Source organism: Ranitomeya variabilis, chromosome 3 (genome assembly GCF_051348905.1).
Source record: "Ranitomeya variabilis isolate aRanVar5 chromosome 3, aRanVar5.hap1, whole genome shotgun sequence".
Lineage (NCBI taxonomy): Eukaryota > Metazoa > Chordata > Amphibia > Anura > Dendrobatidae > Ranitomeya > Ranitomeya variabilis.
Genome location: NC_135234.1, coordinates 771,569,747 through 771,590,299, shown reverse-complemented (window position 1 = coordinate 771,590,299; position 20,553 = coordinate 771,569,747). Strand labels below are relative to the sequence as shown.

Sequence of the window (20,553 nt, the reverse complement as noted above, 5' to 3'; positions counted from 1 at the left end):
CCTAATACCATTACATCTTAAACTTGGTGCATTCCGCCAGTCCTAAGAGTGTCTGAGTGTTTCAGAATGTGTTCCAAGGCCTGTGGTATAGACAGCTGAACTATGTACTCAGACAAGGAATTGGACGTGGTTGCTGATGGTGGTTGCATATGTGCAGCGACAGGTGCAGGGCGGGAAGCATCTGCATTCTGGACCTGATATTGGCAAGCACTTAGAACAGAGGAAGAGGCAGTGGTGTAACCCACAGACACTGACTGTGGACTCAGGCATTCGGCCACCTAGTCACGTGCTTGGATCACATGTGCCTGTGCTTGCTGGTGGGGGTCAGGCTTGAAGTTGTCTGGCCCTTGCTGAACTTGGTACGACACAGGATGCAAATGACCATTTTCTTGTCTTCTTCCCTTTCTGTAAAAAAGCACCAGATTGTAGAACAACTAATCCTTGGCCTGGGATCTGGCCGAGTGTGGGTGCTCTGACGAACAGTTGACTGCCTTCTCCCTCTATAAGCCCCACTGTTTCTTCCTGCCTGTTATGGTGCTAATTATTCCTTCCTCTCTGCGCTGCTGTGCTCACACTGCATGCCACCTTGCCTGGTTAGGTCAGTGACTTTTTCATCCACCGCCTAATGTTTTCCATTTCCTCACTGTGGTCCTCATCTTGACTTGTTGACTTAACAACGTGACTTGTTGGTAAATGTGTCTCATCATCATCCACCTCTTGAGACAATAATTCCCATTCATCATGGTTGGCTTCACACCTTGTCTGTGCAAATATCTGGGGATCACTGTACACAATTTCCTGGGATTGAAGATTATGTGGTTCAGACTCTTGGATTTTGAGACTGGACCGTATGGAAGAGAGGGTGGTGCTGGGAAACAGACTGGAAACATTATCTGCCATCTTTTCTAAACAGTGGGACAAGAAGCTAGGTCTGGTAAATGAGTGTGTTTGTTTTGCTCCCACAGCAGACGCAGTTTCATTTGGACCACGGTCATGGTCTCTGCATGCATCATCAGCAGCACATCTACTTACCCCTCCCTTACCAAATGCCTTGCGCATTTTAAATTATCTGTGCACATAAGATTGGTATTATAAGAGAATAAATTGGCCCTGAAAGGACTTTTGCTTGTATGTGTGTGGCAGCACCAATGACTGTATTGCATTAAACCCTGCCTTACTGCCACTAATATTCTATCCCTACTCGGCCAGCTAACCCTACATGAATTGCAGGTAAGAGCAGCATTGTTAGACTATAGAATATATTTTTGAATTAGCTCTGAAAATTACTGTTGCTTTATCGTAGCAGCAACAAGGACTGTAACTCAATAAATCCTGCACTAAGTGCCTCTAATATACTATTCCTACTCCAGCAGCTAATCTTACTCTAATTTCAGCTGAGAGCAGTGTTACGGATTATAATCTATTGAATTAGCCCTGAAAAGGGCTGTTGGTTTAATGTTGCATCACCAGGTACTATATAACACACTGTCCCTTCTGCAGCAGTGACTCTCCCTTCACTACAATGCATACAACATGGTGTTACCGGGTCTTATATAGACCCGATGATGCTATGTGGCCAGACAATCACAATAATGCCAGTAGCCAACATGACTACAGCATTACCATGATTGGCAGGCAATCCTCGCGTGTTTATTGGCTGAAAATCAGTTGCGAAAAATGTGAGGTGAGGATTCGAGCTTGGCATATGAGTACCCAGATTCTCGATTGAGTACCGAGCTTCTTGAGCACCAGGATGATTGATCGAATACTGAGAAGTGCCGAACACGATCGCCCATCAATAGGGACAATGTTACGCAAAGCAAAGTTCCTTGTATAGCAACTAAAAATGAAGCAAAAAGTAGCTGGTGCCATAACCTGGCATCTGGACTGGTCAAACAGATTGAATGCAAATCCTGCAGCCAATGGAAATAAATAGGTTACTTAGAGTTTTTTAGAAATGCTTGGATAGAGCCAACAGAATATTGAATTTGCTTGTCTTTAGATCAAAGGTGTGATAGATCCTTTTTGTAATCACGTTCACTTTTAATCCATAGATGAGAGGATTTAAGAGTGGAGAAAGCACTATGACTTGCACCAACATGATGGTCCTAACTTCACCATTAAAATTCTCAGGGATAAAGTGATAGACGAGAAGTTCAAAGAATAAATTAGAAACATATTTTGCGATGGCTATTAAGTCAGTCGTGCAAGTCTGCAAAGCTTTCTCTCGGAAGGCTTTAGTGGACTTTATACAACCCCTCAAAAATCTGAAAGTAGGAGATTACAATCAGTGTTGGCATAGGTCGTGTAACGGTGGAGGCAATGAAGAGTCCATAGACATTATTGATAGCAATATCCATGCAAGAGAGCCTGACCACTGACCAGTTATCACAGTAGACCTTCAATTTTGTGGTATCACACAGCAGAAGTGTAATAGTCAATACCAGGTGGATACCGACCAGGAATATTATAAACAACCAAGCTGAGAAAACCATTTTGAAGACGGTGGCCAAAGTCATTAAATTGTTGTATCTCAGGGGGTTGCAGATACACATATAGTGGTCAAAGGCCATAACATTAAGTATAGCCATCTCATAGGTGTGGACACAAAACACTTGCTTCAAGCAGCCAACATAAGTGATGGTCTTCAGACTGCTCATTTGATTAAATACAAGAAAGGGCAAAAAGGTGGTGCTGCCATCAATCCCATTAAGACACGGCATGGAGACAAAGATGTACACAGGTTCCTGTAAGGTTTTGTGCATCAGTACTGTCACGATGACCATAACATTGTAAAAGATGACCATAGTGAAAACCAGGAAAGCTACAAAGCTGTAGAAATATCTTACAGATGTCACATCCCTGAAGCCAAGAATCAACACTGAAGGTTGAAGATACATATTCTCCTCCATGGTGCATAAAATCAGAAAAAAGAACCTTCAGAAGAGAGAAGTAATTAGGCGAATTATTAGCATTTTTTCTAGCAATGAAATATTAATCCAAGTGCAGAAGTAAAGGAAACTCTAAATAGAGTTTTTTCTGAAATGTCAACCTAATGGATCCCCATCAAGAATATTAGCCCCCAGCAAAATGCTTTCTATCTTTCTTGTATTTTCATTTTTTCCGATGTGAAGTCCCAAACTGCCTTGTTATAAATCATATGTGGCCTTACAATCAAATCAGGATTTATATAAGGCTTTAGCAGCTGCAGCTTGGCATTGAGTATTGTTATTTATTTATCTGATGAATAGTCTACCTAAGTTCTTCTTTTGCTCTATTTTCTCCATTGATAGTTGATTCAATGAATAAATAGCAAAACCAAAGAAATGAGCTGGAACATAAGTTGGTAGGAAGCGCAATGTGTTGGAGCACCATCACACTGTGGTCACTCAACAGACAAAACCCAAGATAAAAACAAAATGAGCATATACCCTGTAGTAAGGACATAGTAATAGTGCATGTAAATAACACAGGGCACTTAGTTAATTTGGCTATGTTGATCAAAAAGTGTTAAATCCATACCACCACGACAAGGTGTATCCGATTGGAATGTTCCTGTCTTCTAGCTTTAAAACCATGGAGGCAAAGCAGGACACAAGCCTGTTCAGACATCTGCCCATGGGGAACTATGTAAATGAAATGCTTAGCTTAAAAAGAGAGCACTATCTATGCTCCTGTTTGTACAAAGTAAAAGAAACTACGGCAAAACCAAATAAATGAGCCGGATCATAAGTTGGAATACTTTCACTATGTAGGAGCACGTTCACTCTGTGACCACTCAACAGACAAAACTCAAGATAAAAATAAAATAAAAATTTACCTTGAAGTAAGTAAAAAGTAAATAAATAGTTACTGTTTATACTCTTTACTTATTTTCTTACTGCAGAATACAGGTTCATTTTGTTTTTATCTTGGGTTTTGTCAATGAATGCATAGCCGGAAAATTACTTAGGTCTCAATACATCAGTTTCCTGGCCCAGGCTGCAAATTACTAAGGATTTTCTGTAGTACAAGTAAAACCATTGTGCTTCTATTACACTGAGTTCACAAAAGCTATTATATAAATATACAGCGTAGAAGAAAAGGAAAATAATGCAAAGAAAAGTTCCAAGCCAGTATTTCACATGTCACACAGAGATGTCATTACATACAGGCTATAGACACACAATAGATGAAAAGGAAGGATGCGGTCACTTATCCAGTTTAATTACTAGTCTGAAATTTCAAAAAATCAATTAAAAAGCTGTTGAGTCATGGAAAACTGGTGACATTCATCTTCATTCCCTGTCACTGGAAAGTCTGGCCCTGGCTTCAGTGTGTGGTCTGCCATAATGTCAGGAGTGGAGAGAAGGAATGATAAGTATCAGTACATCTACAGTGGCATGGTAAAGTTTGGGCACCCTTGGTCAAAATGACTGATATTGTGAACAGTTAAGCAATTGAAACAAGTTAAAGATGGAATGATATCTAACGGCTTAAGGTTACAAATTACACATTTCCTTTTGTATTTTATGCAAATATGTACACATATTTTCATATTTTACATTTTTGAAATTACTTAAAGGAAAATGGGCTGATGCAAAAGTTTGGGCACCCTGCATGGTTAGTACCTAGTAGCAGCCCCTTTTTAAAGTATCACAACTTGTAAATGCTTTTTGTAGCCTGACAATAGTCTTTCAGTTCTTGTTTGAGGAACTTTCCTCCATTCTTCCTTGCAGAATTCCTCCAGTTCTGTGAGATTCCTGGGTCATTTTGCATCCTCTGCTATTTTGAGGTTTCACCACAGATTTTCAATGATGTTTAGATCAGGGGACTGTGAGGGCCATTGTAAATCCTTCAGTTTGCACCTTTTGAGGTCGTCATTTGTGGATTTTGACGTTTTAATTTATCGTTTATAGAAACCATCCTTCTTTCACCTTCAGCTTTTTTACAGATGGTGTTATGTTTGTATCAAGAATTTGTTGCAATTTCATTGAATCCATTCTCCCCTCTACCCGTGAAATGTTCCCTGTGCCATTGACTGCAACACAACCCTAAAGCATAATTGACCCAACCACATGCTTAATGGTTGATGAACTGTTTTTTTTCCCAGAAATTCTGTGCCCTTTTTTCTCCACACATACAGTAGGTATGGAAAGTATTCAGACCCCCTTTACATTTTTCACTCTTTGCTTCATTGCAGCCATTTGGTAAATTCAAAAAGTTATTTTTTTTCATATGAATGTACACTCTGCACCCCATCTTGACTGAAAAAAGCAGAAATGTAGATTTGTTTGCAAATTTAATAAAAAAGAAAAACTGAAATATCACATGGTCATAAGTATTTAGACCCTTTCCTCAGACACTCATATGTAAGTCAAATGCTGTCCATTTCCTTGTGATCCTCCTTGAGATGGTTCTACTCCTTCATTGGAGTCCAGCTGTGTTTAATTAACCTGATAGGACGTGATTTGGAAAGACGCACACCTGTCTATATGAGACCTCACAGCTCACAGTGCATGTCAGACCAAATGAGGATCATGAGGTCAAAGGAACCGACCAAGGGGCTCAGAGACAGAATTGTGGCAAGGCACAGATCTGGCCAAGGTTACAACAGAACTTCTGCAGTACTCAAGGTTCCTAAGAGCACAGTGGCCACCATAATCCTTAAATGGAAGAAGTTAAGGACCACCAGAAGTCTTCCTAGATCTGGCCGTCCAGCCAAACAGAGCAATTGTGTGAAAAGAGCTTTGGTGAGAGAGGTAAAGAAGAACACCAAGATCACTGTGGCTGAGCTCCAGAGATGCAATAGGGAGATTGGAGAAAGTTCCACAAAGTCAACTATCACTGCAGCCCTCCACTAGTCAAGCCTTTATGGCAGAGTGGCCCGACGGAAGCCTCTCCTCACTGCAAGACATATGAAAGCCGCATAGAGTTTGCTAAAAAACACATGAAGGACTCCCAGACTATGAGAAATAAGATTCTCTGGTCAGATGAGATGAAGATAGACCCTTTTGGTGATAATTCTATGAGATATGTGTGGAGAAAACCAGGCACTGCTCATCACCTGCTCATACGATACCAACAGTGAAACATGGTGGAGGCAGCATCATGCTATCGGGGTGTTTTTCAGCTGCAGGGACAGGACGACTGGTTGTTATTGAAGGAAACATGAATGCGGCCAAGTACAGAGATATCCTGGATGAAAACCTTTTCCAGAGTGCTCTGTACCTCAGACTTGGCAGAAGATTCACCTTCCAGCAAGACAATGACACTAAGCAAATGGATAAAATAACAAAGGAGCGGCTCCAGAACAATTCTGTGACCATTCTTGACCGGCCCATCCAGAGCCCTGACCTAAACCTAACTGAGCATCTCTGGAGAGACCTGAAAATGGCGTCCACCAACGTTCACCATCCAACATGACGGAACTGCAAGGAAGAATGGCCGAGGATCCCCAAATCCAGGTGTGAAAAACTTGTTGCATCATTCCCAAAAAGACCCATGGCTGTACTAGCTCAAAAGGGGCTTCTACCCAATACTGAGCAAAGGGGCTGAAGACTTATGACCATGTGAGATTTCAGTTTTTCTTTTCTAATAAATTTGCAAAAATTACTAATTTGTTTTTTTTCAGTAAAGATGGGGTGCTGAGTGTACATTAATGAGAACAAAAATGAACTTTTTTCAATTTACCAAATGGCTGCAATGAAACAAAGAGTGAAAAATGTAAAGGGGTCTGAATACTTTCCGTATCCACTCTACCTTTGATAATTGTGTCCAAAGAGTTCTGTTTTAACCTCATCGGTCCACAGGACTTGTTTCCAAAATGCATCAGGTTTGTTTAGATGTTCTCCTGAATACTTCTGATGCTGAATTTTATAGTGAGGACACAGCAGAGGTTTTCTTTTGATAACAACTCTTCCATGAAGGCCATATTTGTGCAGGTGTCTCTGAACAGCACTAATGTGCCACTACTCCAGAGTCTGCTACATCTTTCAGAAGGTCTTTTGCAGTTAAGGGGGGGTTCTGGTTGGCCTTTCTAGAAATTCTACAAGCAGCTCTCATTGAAATTTTGCTTGGTCTTCCAGACATTATCTTGATCTGCTCAAGTTAACTGCCATTTCTTAACTACATTTCAAGCTGAGTAAAGGCAACTTGAAAATGCTTTCTCCTGCTTTGTGGCCTCCAGCATTGTCATTTTCAGAGTGCTAGACAGCTGCTTAAAACAACCATTGGCTGCTGTTTTTGGCACAAGTTTAGAGGAGGCTGGGTTTTTATAAATCTGGGAATTTGCATCACCAGGCTGAATCATTGGTCAAAGTTATTTGAGCACACAAACCTCTAAAGGTGCCCAAACTTTTGCACCGGCCCATTGTCCTTTTTGTAACTTTTTAAAATATAAAAGATGAAAATATATAATTTTTGTGCCTAAAATACTAATTAAATGTGTAATTTTTAACTTTCGGCCTTTACAAGATCATTTCTTCTTCAACTTGCTTAACTGTTCACAATAACAGTAATTTTAACCAGGAGTGCCCAAACTTTAACATGCCACTGTGTTCTGAAGTCTTAAGTGGTTTGTGAAAGATGATGCACTTTTGTGATCAGATTCTATAAATTGTAGACATGGTGTATAAAAATGTGACTGCTTAAGCCCAGAAGGCCTAAACTTTGGGGTCACTGATGAATTACCCCTCTGTAGTGAACACGTATGCCAAATAAATTAGTTTAACTCTTCTGGTGTATCAGGACGATTATAAAAACTTTAGATATTTGTTTCAAAATTATATAGGCTTCATTCCCCCAAAGCTTCTTTAAAATATATGTTGCTTTGTGCCATCCATAGTGTGAAGCTAAAGCACAACCTTTAACTCCGGTAGGTAAAAGTGTAGGATTTAAGATCCTCATAACAAGTTACGATTCTGTTCCATATTTTTCTACCATGGTGGTTAACGAAATTACATTTATGGAGAAGTTTTGACTGAATTCAGGCAGCATGCGTGCATTTATTACGTGAGATTGGGATGTACAGTAAGTCATTCGAGCCCACAATAGTATTAGATTTGGCTCAGTTGACCCGCTACTAGAGTTAACCCAAAAACAAAAACCTGTCAGGTACTTCATGGCAACTGTATCAGGGCATCTTCATCCCAACATCATTAATAATTCTGGTGCTTACTAGAGAGCATGTGAAAGCAAAAATGACCCCCTTGCTTGGTGCTACCTCCCCAAAAAGCAGAGAATCACAGGTAGTGGACTCCAGTGAAATGATTCCATCAATAAAGTTACTGTCGGAGTTTGACAACATCAGAAGATTGGATTATGATGTACTCATAGGTTGTTACAACCCATTACCATAAAGGCATGCTACTATGGTTGTTCTGCACCTAGTACGACACCATCAGGTGAGCACTGCAGTACCACTTTCTCCCTTTCTCCTCTATTTCCTTATATTGATGATGTCCTATCTGCACCGGCATCTCTGATACAAATCATCTAGACCAATTGACTTTGAGGAGCCTGGTAAACACTCAACCTTAGGTTCTGTGAAGTACAAACTATACCTAAGGGTACTGTCACACAGTGCAATTTTGATCGCTACGACGGCACGATTCGTGACGTTCTAGCGATATCGTTACGATATCGTTGTGTCTGACACGCTACTGCGATCCGACATCACGCTGAGATCGTTTGGAACTTTCTTTCGTCGCTTGATCACCCGCTGACATCGCTGGATCGTTGTGTGTGACAGCGATCCAGCGATGTGTTCGCTTGTAACCAGGGTAAACATCGGGTAACTAAGCGCAGGGCCGCGCTTAGTAACCCGATGTTTACCCTGGTTACCAGCGTAAACGTTAAAAAAACAAACAGTACATACTTACATTCCGGTGTCTGTCCCCGGCGTCTCAGCTTCTCTGCACTGTGTGAGCGCCTGCCGGCTGGAAAGCGAGCACAGCGGTGACGTCACCGCTCTGCTTTCCGGCTATGGTGCTTACACAGTGCAGAGAAGCAGAACGCCGGGGGACAGACACCAGAATGTAAGTATGTACTGTTTGTTTTTTTAACGTTTACGCTGGTAAGCAGGGTAAACATCGGGTTACTAAGCGCGGCCCTGCGCTTAGTAACCCGATGTTTACCCTGGTTACCCGGGGACTTCGGCATCGCTCCAGCGCCGTGATTGCAAAGTGTGAACGCAGTCTACGACGCTGGAGTGATAATCATACGACGCTGCGACGTCACGGATCGTGCCGTCGTAGCGACGAAAATTGCACTGTGTGACAGTACCCTAAGGCTTGAGTGTTTACCAGGCTCCTCAATATCATTTGATCTGGAGGAGCCCAGGATGATGGGCCAAGAATGCTGGCCACAGAAGTGAAGACTTCCATGGTTTACAGTAAAGGGAACTCGTACCGCTAAATCATCTAATTTTTTTCCTGTTTTGCGGGCTATGTAGATTTCTTATTCTGTGATTTTTTTTACGATAAAAAAATATAAACATACAAACTTATCAAACTTCTTAACATTTAAGCTTCTTAAATTATTATAATGATTTCTTCCTGTCCTAATGATTTTTGTTGCATTGTCTTTAACAGTGATTTAAAAAATATATAATTTTTTTACTCAAAAAAAGGCGAAAAACCCAAATGAATTGAATAAATAATAAAATAATTTTTATAATCTACTGTATTAGATATTTTATATAAAGGGTTATCTTGATGAGGCAAGTTCTTTCCATTTCTGACTTTGATTTTCCAATTATGAAAAAAAGTCACAATATTAAGTATTTTTTCTGTAAATAATGTCTCTAGGAAGAGAAATGACATCTAAAAGGAATCAACACATTTTAAAATAATGATAATTATTAACGAAATCAATATGTAATTGATTCTATTTATTTCTTTGCATTTAAATATATTTATTTTTAATTCTAATTACAATTATTATTCTGAACATCTTCTATAAATTGTATGTGTGATATTTTATATATTTTTTATGTTATTTTTATTATTATAGTATGGTTCTTTAATTTGTATTTTTTCTAATGGCTGTATATCAAAACTAGTAGCCCTGTGACTCGTATGTAAGAAGAATAAGCTTTTTGTGGTTTCGGGAAAGTCAGCCCCCCCCATATGTTGGAGTGAAACTAAATCCTCACCTGTGGAGCGTTTGACAGGACAGCTGCTCTGTGCCTCCGATATTACCGCGCTATCAGCTTTTATTTCCCGCTTGTTAAAGAATGAAGTTGAAAACATCTGTAAATAATTGAATTTTAATGAACGCAGAAAATTATTTATATAATTCAAATTTCGAACAGGGAATTGCTGACATGTCAAGATTATACTCCCACAAGTACCGTACACCTGAGCCTGATTGTATCACACTGGGAAATATTGTAGTTCTCAGCAATCAAATAGTGAAGAACTTGTTAAATTAAAAAAAATATATATGCATATTTAATACATGCATATATATTAAAAGAAATGACGTCTTATATAAAATTCTGATTCCAGCACTATCCAAAATGGGAAACAACGTGGTGGTAAAATCTTGCTTATTGAGCTGTAATAAACTTACCGCCTCCCGATCTAGCACTGGTCTCTACTTTTTTCAGATGTCACCGATAGTGATGAGCAAATAGTGAAATATTCGGATTCGGGAAAATCGGCACAAATAATTTCTAATATCCGTGTATTTACACCGAATAACGAATCCAATGCAAGTCAATGGGAAAGCTGAATATTTTTCTGCTGGACCCAATAAACAGATCTGGGGGCATGGTAAAAAAGCTGAAATGGATAGAAAGAACTGGGGGAGCTGTATGATCAATGTCAGAAAATTGGATCCTACCAGACACCAAAAGCCTTAGAATTATATTCTGAATACAGTGTAACAAGCGAGGGCCTGTATTGTGCTCAGTGTGTCAGGCCTGAAACCCATGTCAGGAACATGTACAAGCCTCATTTTACTTGGAAGCAGCCTCCTCAAGGGAAAGACACAGGAGCGCCATTGACCAATCTGCACAAGACCAAGCCCTTCTTCTGGAAACTACACAACCAGGCAGAATTTATCTTTTGCATGGTTTTTAGCAACAATGGAGTAATTCCAGGATATGCCCCAGAGAGTGTTGAGGTCTATGGAGTGTATTACTCAGGTGACAGGCAGTGCTACAGAGCTCAGGTAAAGGCCTTAGCGTGGAGATGACCATGTTCCAATATGTGTAAGGCTGCCGCCTGAATAGGTCTGTGGAGGGTTTTAACCCAGTCACTTAGATCTGCTTAAAATGTACACAAATTGGACTATACCCCACCACCATTGGAAAATGTAAGGGAAGCAACAGTTTAATAAAGAGAATGAAGTCTCATTTAGGATCCTGGAAAAATCAGCAATGGTCTTTGACCAGCACCGGACAATGTAAATTGCTAAAAGTTATGAATGCCCTATCTAACTAACACTGGTTGTTGACTTAGGCCTGATTACATTGCAGTCCAGGGACACAGGCTGGGGGAGGGACACGCTGTTGCAACCCTAATACACTATCTATACTGTGGTGAAATTGATGCCACTTTTATGGTGTCTGCCAGTAATTTTGGGAAATGTGAACATTCCTGGTTGGGTGTCCATCTGCTGGATTGAGTGTAGTGGAAGACTTGTCCATCCCTATTGTACAATTTCTATTGTGGTGAAATTGATGACACTTTGGTATTGTCTGCCAAACTCTTCAACGGAGACAGCCATTGATCAAACTTAGCCTGGAGAGCTGTCCACAACTCTTCAACATATTTTCCACAATGTAGATAAAATTAGTGTATATAGGTAGCGGCGCTGTTGCGTATGGTAAATATGGACTGCTGCAAGTGAAACCCTTTATCACTAGGGATATATGGTACTAACAATAAAAATATATACAAAATATGTATGCACTTGCGCTACGTCCTATGTTGTCATAAATAGAAATGCCATTAGTGTGAAATTTACCTGCTCAAGGGAACGAAGCACTTGAATTTGTTCTAATGGGAACGTGAAGCAACAATAATGGTGTAAAGGTGTGATTTCTAAAAGAAAGATAAAGGTAAATATTTAGGTATATATTCAAATGCCGTGCTCAAATGTAACTGCTTTGTACCTGTTCATAAAACTGTAAGGGAAATGCCGCAGATGATCGGCTATTTCTGTAGCCTGAGAGTTGCGGCTGGAGTGGGCAGAGCCAGTTTTATGAACAGGTACAAAGCAGTTACCAGCTCTGTTGATATCAGACCTGTTTCAAAGTGTTCTAATCTTTTTGGTGGATATATCTTTGCAGGTTTACATTCAGAATATTCATCTTTATGCCTAAGATATCCTGAAGATATGTTACATAACGTTTCATCATATAGTGACTACATCAATGTGTGTGTGTATATATATATATATACATTTGAGCACGGCATTTGAATATATACCTAAATATTTACCTTTATCTTTCTTTTAGAAAGCACACCTTTACACCATTATTGTTGCTTCACGTTCCCATTAGAACAAATTCAAGTGCTTCGTTCCCTTGAGCAGGTAAATTTCACACTAATGGCATTTCTATTTATGACAACATAGGATGTAGCGCAAGTGCATACATATTTTGTATATATTTTTATTTTCCACAATGGCCTTCAGGTATAGCCCAATTTTAGAAGACCTCTCCCCCTTAGGAAGAAGAGATGCAAAGTTATCCTTTTAGCATGGGTCTAGCAGAGAGAGCAGAGTGTACACTTGTTTGGCCAAGATGAATGTAACCCAAGGGTCACAGGAAAGCCAGTGGTACATAAAGCTGGCCACATGTGCCAAGCTCCATACAGCCAACACTTCACTGTCTCCACCATGAAGACGACTCTCGATCTCCTCCTCCTCCTTCTCTTCCTCCTCATTCCTTTCCTCAGTCCATTCAGGAAGGAGAGATGTAACAAATGTTGTGTGGCTAGTAGCCTTTGCTGTGTTAGCCACCAGCTCCTGTTCCTCCTCTTCTTCCTCCTCCTCAGCATCCACCTCCGCATTAATATCCAATCCATGCTGGGCAGATGAGATGAGTCTAGGCTGGCTACAAGCATTCTGTGTTTTGTCTTCCTTCATCCCTAGCTGCTCCAAATGCAAAACTTCATGTTTAATTGTGAACAGTGACTGTTTAACTAGGCACAAAAGCAGGATAGTTACGCTGACTATGGCGTTATCACCGCTCACCATCTTTGTGGTGTCCTTGAACCACTAAATGTCAGACTTCAATGAAAACTCTTCATTTGTTATATGTGTAGGCTGACCAGAAGACCAACAGGTGTATTGGAACTGGTATTCAACCACTATCCTGTTCTGCTCACAAAGCATTGCCAGCATTTGCAGTGTGGAGTTCCAGCGCAGATGACATTGCACACCAGTTGGTAAACTGGCACTTGCATGCGCTGCTGCAGCATTGACAGAGCAGCCGCAGTTGTAGCTGACTTGTGGAAATGGACGCTAACACGGCGTACCTTAACCAGAAGCTCTGAAAAATCTGGGTATGTTTTCAAAAACCAATGAACATCCAAGTTGAACAAATGTGCGCAGCATGGTAAATGTGTGAGTTTGACAAAACTTCACAGCCGGCACCAGGTTATGCCTATTATCACACATGACCATGCCTGGTTGGAGTTTCAGTGGCAAAAACCACAGATCTATCTGGTCTATTATTCCTTTAAGTAACTCTGCCGCGATATGCGGGGTGTCTCCTAGAAAAATTATCTTCACCAGAGCTGATTGCCGCTTCGATGTGGCAGTGCTGCAGAGCTTCCAGCTTCCGGCTGATATGGACAACTTGCTCTGAGATAGCACAATGAAGATAGATGATGAGGATGAGTAGGAGTGGGTACAGATACTGCTGTAGGAGGTGGAGTAAACCCTGTTAAAAGTAGGGCAAGCAATCCTTGGCATCGGGAGCACATGCGCCGAGCCAGGGTTTCACTCAGCCCCAGCCTCCACAATTTTCACACAGTGTGCCATCAGGGAAATGTAGCATCCCTGTCCACAAGCGTTTGTCCGTGTGTCAATTGTTAAGTAGACAATGCCAGTAAATATGTTGCTATGGGCATGGGTGATGTTCCACGAGTGCCCAGGGACGGCTGCCATGATGGGTGTGGAAATCCTCTACCAGCATCAATGGCAACATTTCCACTGTAAGAAGCCTGGAAATGTGACCGTTTAGCATTTGGGCCTGTGGGTGGTTGACTGAAAACTTTATTTTTCTTTCCAAGTTCTGGGATATGGACAGCTAAACGCTGTGCTAGGACAAGGATTTGGAAGTGAAACCAAGGATTTGGAAGTGGCTGATGAAAATAAGTCAAAATGTGCAAGGATAGTTGCATTGCAGGAGGCATCGGCGCCATGTTTTGAACAGAGAATTGGGAAGCACCTTGCACAGGGGAAAAGGCAGTGATGTCACCCGAAAGCAACAATCGTGGACCCAGGCATTCAACCCGGTGAGTCAGGTGCTTAGATAACCTGTGCCCGATCATGCTGGTGGTGATTAGGTTCTTAGTGGTCAGGCCCCTGCTGATCTTGGTATGGCACAGTTTGCAAATTGCCATTTTATTCGTCTCAGAACTCTCCTTAAAAAGTCCCAGACTGGGAGACACCTAACTCTTTGACAGAGAAATTCAGAAGTGTTGGTGCTCTGTGGAACAGTTTCCCACCTTGTCCCTCTGGTCACCCCACTGCCTCTGCCTGTCTGTTTCGGTGTTGCCGATCTCTCTCCCTAAGCACTGCTGGCCTCACTCTGCATGTTTGCTTCCCAGGGTGGGTTGGTGACATCATCTTCCACGATCTCATAGAATCATAAAATCATAGAATGGTAGAGTTGAAAGGGACCTCCTGGGTCATCTAGTCCAACCCCCTGCTCAAAGCAGGATTCACTAAATCATCCCAGACAGATATCTGTCCAGCCTCTGTTTGAAGACTTCCATTGAAGGAGAACTCACCACCTCCGGTGACAGCCTGTTCCACTCATTGATCACCCTAACTGTCAAAAAGTTTTTTCTAATATCTAATCTGTGTCTCCTCCCATTCAGTTTCATCCCATTGCTTCTAGTCTTTCCTTGTGCAAATGTGACAGCCCTTGAGATATTTGTAGACAGCTATTAAGTCTCCTCTCAGTCTTCTTTTTGCAAGCTAAACATTCCCAAATCCTGTAACCGTTCCTCATAGGGCATGGTTTGCAGACCGGTCACCATTCTGGTCGCTCTTCTCTAAACTTGCTCCAGTTTGTCGATGTCTTTTTTAAAATGTGGAGCCCCAAACTGGACACAGTATTCCAGATGAGGTCTGACCAAAGCAGAGTAGAGGGTAATAATGACTTTGGGTGATCTAGACTGTATGCTTCTGTTAATACATCCCAGAATTGTATTTGCCTTTTTTGCTGCTGCATCACACTGTTGACTCATGTTCAGTCTGTGATCTATTAGTATACCCAAGTCTTTTTCACATGTGCTGTTGCTTAGCCCTGTTCCTCCCATTCTATATATGCTTTTTTCATTTTTATTGCCCAGATGTAGGACTTTACATTTTTCCTTGTTAAAAAACATTCTGCTAGTTGCTGCCCACTGCTCCAGTTTATTTATATCTTTTTGAATCCTCTCTCTTCTCTAGTATTAGCTATCCCTCCTAGCTTTGCATCATCAGCAATTTAATCAGGTTACCCTCAATTCCTTCATCTAAATCATTGATAAAGATGTTGAACAATACAGGGCCCAGGACAGAGCCCTGTGGTAGTCCATGAGCCGGGCCAGATATCGGTACCACCCGGAGTGACTAATTTTCTTTGGTATTTTTAGGTAGATGCATGTCTGTAGTTTATTTTTTGATATGATAGCCCTTACATATACGTAGCTTATTAACCCCTTCAGCCCTAGGCCTATTTGTACCCAAGTGCCTAAGCCAATCTGACCTGTGCCACTTCATGGGCTAATAACTTTGGAACGCTTTCACCTATCCAAGCCATTCTGAGATTGTTTTCTCGTGACATATTGTACTTCACGTCAGTGCTAAATGGGAGTCAATATATTTTACCTTTCTATATAAAAAAATGCTAAATATTCGGAAATTTTGGAAAAATCGGCAATTTTTTAACTTTGAAATTCTCTGCTTTTTACAAAAATACTGATACCCCCCATAATAGTTATTAATTTACACTCCCCACATGTTTACTTCATATTGGCATCATTTTGAAAATGAAACCTTATTGTTTTACGACGTAATAGGGCTTATAGTTTTATGCGCAATTTTTCACATTTACAGCAAAACCCACTTTTCAAAGGACCAAGTCACTTCTGAAGTCACTTTAAGGGGCTTACATAACAGAAACCACCCATAAATTACCCCATTTTGCAAACTACACCCCTCAAGCTGTTCAAAACTCATTTTTAAAAACTGTTAACCCTTTAGGTGTTCCACAGGAATTTTAGCAGAATGAAGGTGAAATTTCAAAATTTCATTTTTTTTCCAGATATTACATTGTAATCCAATTTTACCTGCAACCTAGCAAGGGTTAACGGCAAACCCAAACTTGGTTACCCTAATTCTGCAGTTTATAGAAACACCCCACATGTACTCGTAAACTAAAGTATGGGCACACAGCACAGCTCAACACGGAAGGAGCGCTATGTGGTTTTTGAGGTACAACAGAGCAGTGAGACTACACAAGCTGGTCTATGAAGCACTTATGAGGCTTGCATGGAAAAACTTCCTTCCATGGCTAGAAGAAAACCATGCAAGGGACCTTCACCATCTGGATGAAACACTGAAGAACATCACAAACTTTCGCATCAGTGTGTCGCAGGGATCCTTCGAAAAGCTCTTGGATAATGAATCTTGCACACTTACCCTGAAGCTCTTTTAAGTTTATCTTGAGACCCTCAGAAATGAACAACTCTCAGCATTCTGGATGTCATACTTGGACATGGTCGAGACCATGCTGGCCCTGGTTCGAGCTTCAAGAGAAGGCAACTGGATGCTTCACCTAGGAGCAATCCGACAGATGATACCATGGTGTTTTGCCTATGACAAGGTCAACTATGCCCGATACCTAACCTATTACTATGCCACAATGTCTCGGCTGCCCATAGAACACCCAGAGGTCCATGAATACTTCATGCAAGGTGGCTTTTCGGTCCAGATCGGTAGCAAGAATCCTTTTGGACGAATTCCTGTGGACCAGACCATTGAAGAGACAATCAACAAAGACACCCAGACACCAGGGGGCACAAAAGGCTTCAGCCTCAAAGTTGGAGCTGTTTCCAGGTTCTACCTGACATCAGAGTACCGCAGTATGTACTTGAGGCAGCTGAGGGCCCTGGTAGGCCAACAATATACTGACTTCAGCCATTCAGACCTACAGGTGTCTAGGATTAGAAGAGATGAAGCCGATGTCCAATCTTTCGTTCAACTGCTGGAGACAGGTTGGGTGAACCCCTTCAACAAAGAGCATAATGGTGAACTTATCAGTTTGTCAACAGCGACTGTAGCACCACCAGATGTAGCCAAAGACCTTCAAGGGGCATACAGTATAGGAGAGGATGCATATCAAACATTCAAGGATGAGCGTTTGGGTACCGATAAGCCAACTACATTGTTTCATGACAAGATGACGAAGAACAAACTTAAAACGTTCTCTAACATCCAAATGAAGACACGCAGACAAGGTCTTGGCAAGGAGGTAATTTTGAAGGCTGACAGAAACCTATTTGGCCAGATGATACTTGTAGCTGAGAACAGAAAGCTACAAATGAGTGATGTCTTGACTCATCCCCTGGGTCCATTGCCATGGGCACTTGCCAATGGTGATGGGTCTATCCGCAAGACCAACAAGGCTGCCCTCGCAAGGGAGTTGGAGAGGAATGCTCGTCCTGCAGAAGTGATCCCCGAGCCCTCTGCAACCATCATTGATGGGATGAGCCTGGTTCAGAAACTGAAGGGAAACAATGCAACATTTGGCCAGCTAGCAGGCACAGCAATGAGTCGCGCTATCCATGAGGGTGCTAAGAGCAAGCGCATTGATATTGTCTTTGACGTCTACAAGGAGACATCCATCAAAGATACAGAAAGAGTCAACAGATATGAAGGCACAGGGATCCATTTCAAGAACATTCAACATGGGCACAACATCCAGCAGTGGAAAAAGCTTCTAAGTAGTTCCTCCAACAAGGCAAGTCTCATAAAGTTTCTGGTAGAAGAATGGAAGGCGAAACACCACAGGGAGAAGCTTGAGGAGAAGGAGCTGTATGTCACATGTGAGCAGCTCTGCTTTAAGATCACCAAAGAACAGTGGGAAGAGGCTGCTGACCTTAAGTCAAATCAAGAAGAAGCAGACACACGCCTCCTTCTCCATGCTCTTCATGCAGCAGAATCTGGTTACAAGTCGGTCATCATCACTTCGGAGGATACTGATGTCATGGTCCTGTGTCTGGGCATGTGCCACAAAATCCCATCCCACCTGTTCCAGAAATGCGGTACACAGAACCGGACAAGATTCCTGGATATCACCACTCTGAGCCGAACATTGGGAGGCAGCGTATGTGATTCATTGATTGGTATGCATGCATTTACAGGCTGTGACACCGTCAGTGCATTCGCTGGCCGTGGGAAGATGACGACACTCAAGCAGTTGAAGATGAACAAGACATACCAGGATGCCTTTCAGGAAGTTGGTCGTTCATGGGAAGTGTCTACCGAACTTTTTGAGAAGTTACAGGAAATCACCTGCCACATGTACCTGCCAACTACCCAAACAACTGAGGTAAACAGGCTCCGTTATCAGCTGTTCTGTGCCAGACGTGGAGTGGTAGAGTCAAGTCAACTCCCTCCTTGCCAGGACTGCCTTTTCATGCATGCACTGCGTGCAAACTACCAGGCTGCGATCTGGAGGAGAAGTCTGCAGAGCCAGCCATGGGTTGCAAACCCAACAGACTGCGGTTGGATGATAGATAACGACGGAAAGCTTGTTGTCAAGTGGATGCAAGGGGCACCAGCACCAGAAGCTATTATACAGCTACTGTCCTGCAAGTGTGTGCGGTCATGTGAACTTCCTCAGTGTACTTGCCTCAGCAATGGCCTGAAGTGCACAGACATGTGCAGATTACAGACATGCCAGAACAAGGGTACTGAAGACGAGCCAGTAGAACAACAGTCAGATTCAGAGTCCGATGTTGAAGATATTATGGAGTAACATATATATATATATATATATATATATATATATATATATATATATATATATGCACATGACATGTTCAGTGTGTATTTACATAACTTGGATTAAATTTTGTTACAAATACTACATCTAGTCACTCCGGGTGGTACCGATATCGTCATATTTGGTTCTTGGCTCATGCTAAAATTCCTGTGGAACACCTAAAGGGTTAACAGTTTTTAAAAATGAGTTTTGAACAGCTTGAGGGGTGTAGTTTGCAAAATGGGGTAATTTATGGGTGGTTTCTGTTATGTAAGCCCCTTAAAGTGACTTCAGAAGTGACTTGGTCCTTTGAAAAGTGGGTTTTGCTGTAAATGTGAAAAATTGCGCATAAAACTATAAGCCCTATTACGTCGTAAAACAATAAGGTTTCATTTTCAAAATGATGCCAATATGAAGTAAACATGTGGGGAGTGTAAATTAATAACTATTATGGGGGGTATCAGTATTTTTGTAAAAAGCAGAGAATTTCAAAGTTAAAAAATTGCCGATTTTTCCAAAATTTCCGAATATTTAGCATTTTTTTATATAGAAAGGTAAAATATATTGACTCCCATTTAGCACTGACGTGAAGTACAATATGTCACGAGAAAACAATCTCAGAATGGCTTGGATAGGTGAAAGCGTTCCAAAGTTATTAGCCCATGAAGTGGCACAGGTCAGATTGGCTTAGGCACTTGGGTACAAATAGGCCTAGGGCTGAAGGGGTTAATAAGCTACGTATATGTAAGGGCTATCATATCAAAAAATAAACTACAGACATGCATCTACCTAAAAATACCAAAGAGAATTAGTCACTCCGCTTGGTACCGATATCGTCAAATTTGGTTCTTGGCTCATGGACTATGGTACCCCACTTGAGACATTCTTCCAACTGCATGTGCATGAATTTACGACCACTCTTTGGGTCCGATCACTAAGCCAATTATAAATCCACCTAACAGTTGCCTTGTCCATTCCATTCTTAGTCATTTTTTCAATAAGGATTGTGTGAGATACTTTGCACACCACTGCACCATGGTTCTCCTGACTTTGTGAATTAACAACAACAAGACTTTGCGGCAACTGTGTCTCATCGTCATCTTTCTCCTTATCCCAAATATGCCAATCCCCACCATATTCTTGTAGTCAAGGCTGCACTAAGTTTTGTGCATCACTAAATAGCATGTCCTCCTGTCCCTCTTGGAGCATGCAGGTTGAGAGGCCACAATCAAAAAATTATGTTGTAAAGAACTCGGAGTGTCCTATTGTGGGATCACTAGTCTCCTGGAACTCAACACTGTGGAAGGAAGGAGGGTCAGGGTGAGGATTAAGTAATCCAAACTTTAGGCTGG

General features: G+C 41.5%; 1 protein-coding gene across 1 annotated transcript; it reads right to left on the bottom strand.

The window, feature by feature from the left end:
• Window positions 1-2,237: 2,237 nt before the first annotated feature.
• On the bottom strand, window positions 2,238-2,912 carry LOC143817830 (olfactory receptor 6N1-like). The gene has a single exon (XM_077299295.1). The coding sequence runs from the start codon at window positions 2,910-2,912 to the stop codon at window positions 2,238-2,240; it is 675 nt and encodes a 224-aa protein (XP_077155410.1).
• Window positions 2,913-20,553: the final 17,641 nt, after the last annotated feature.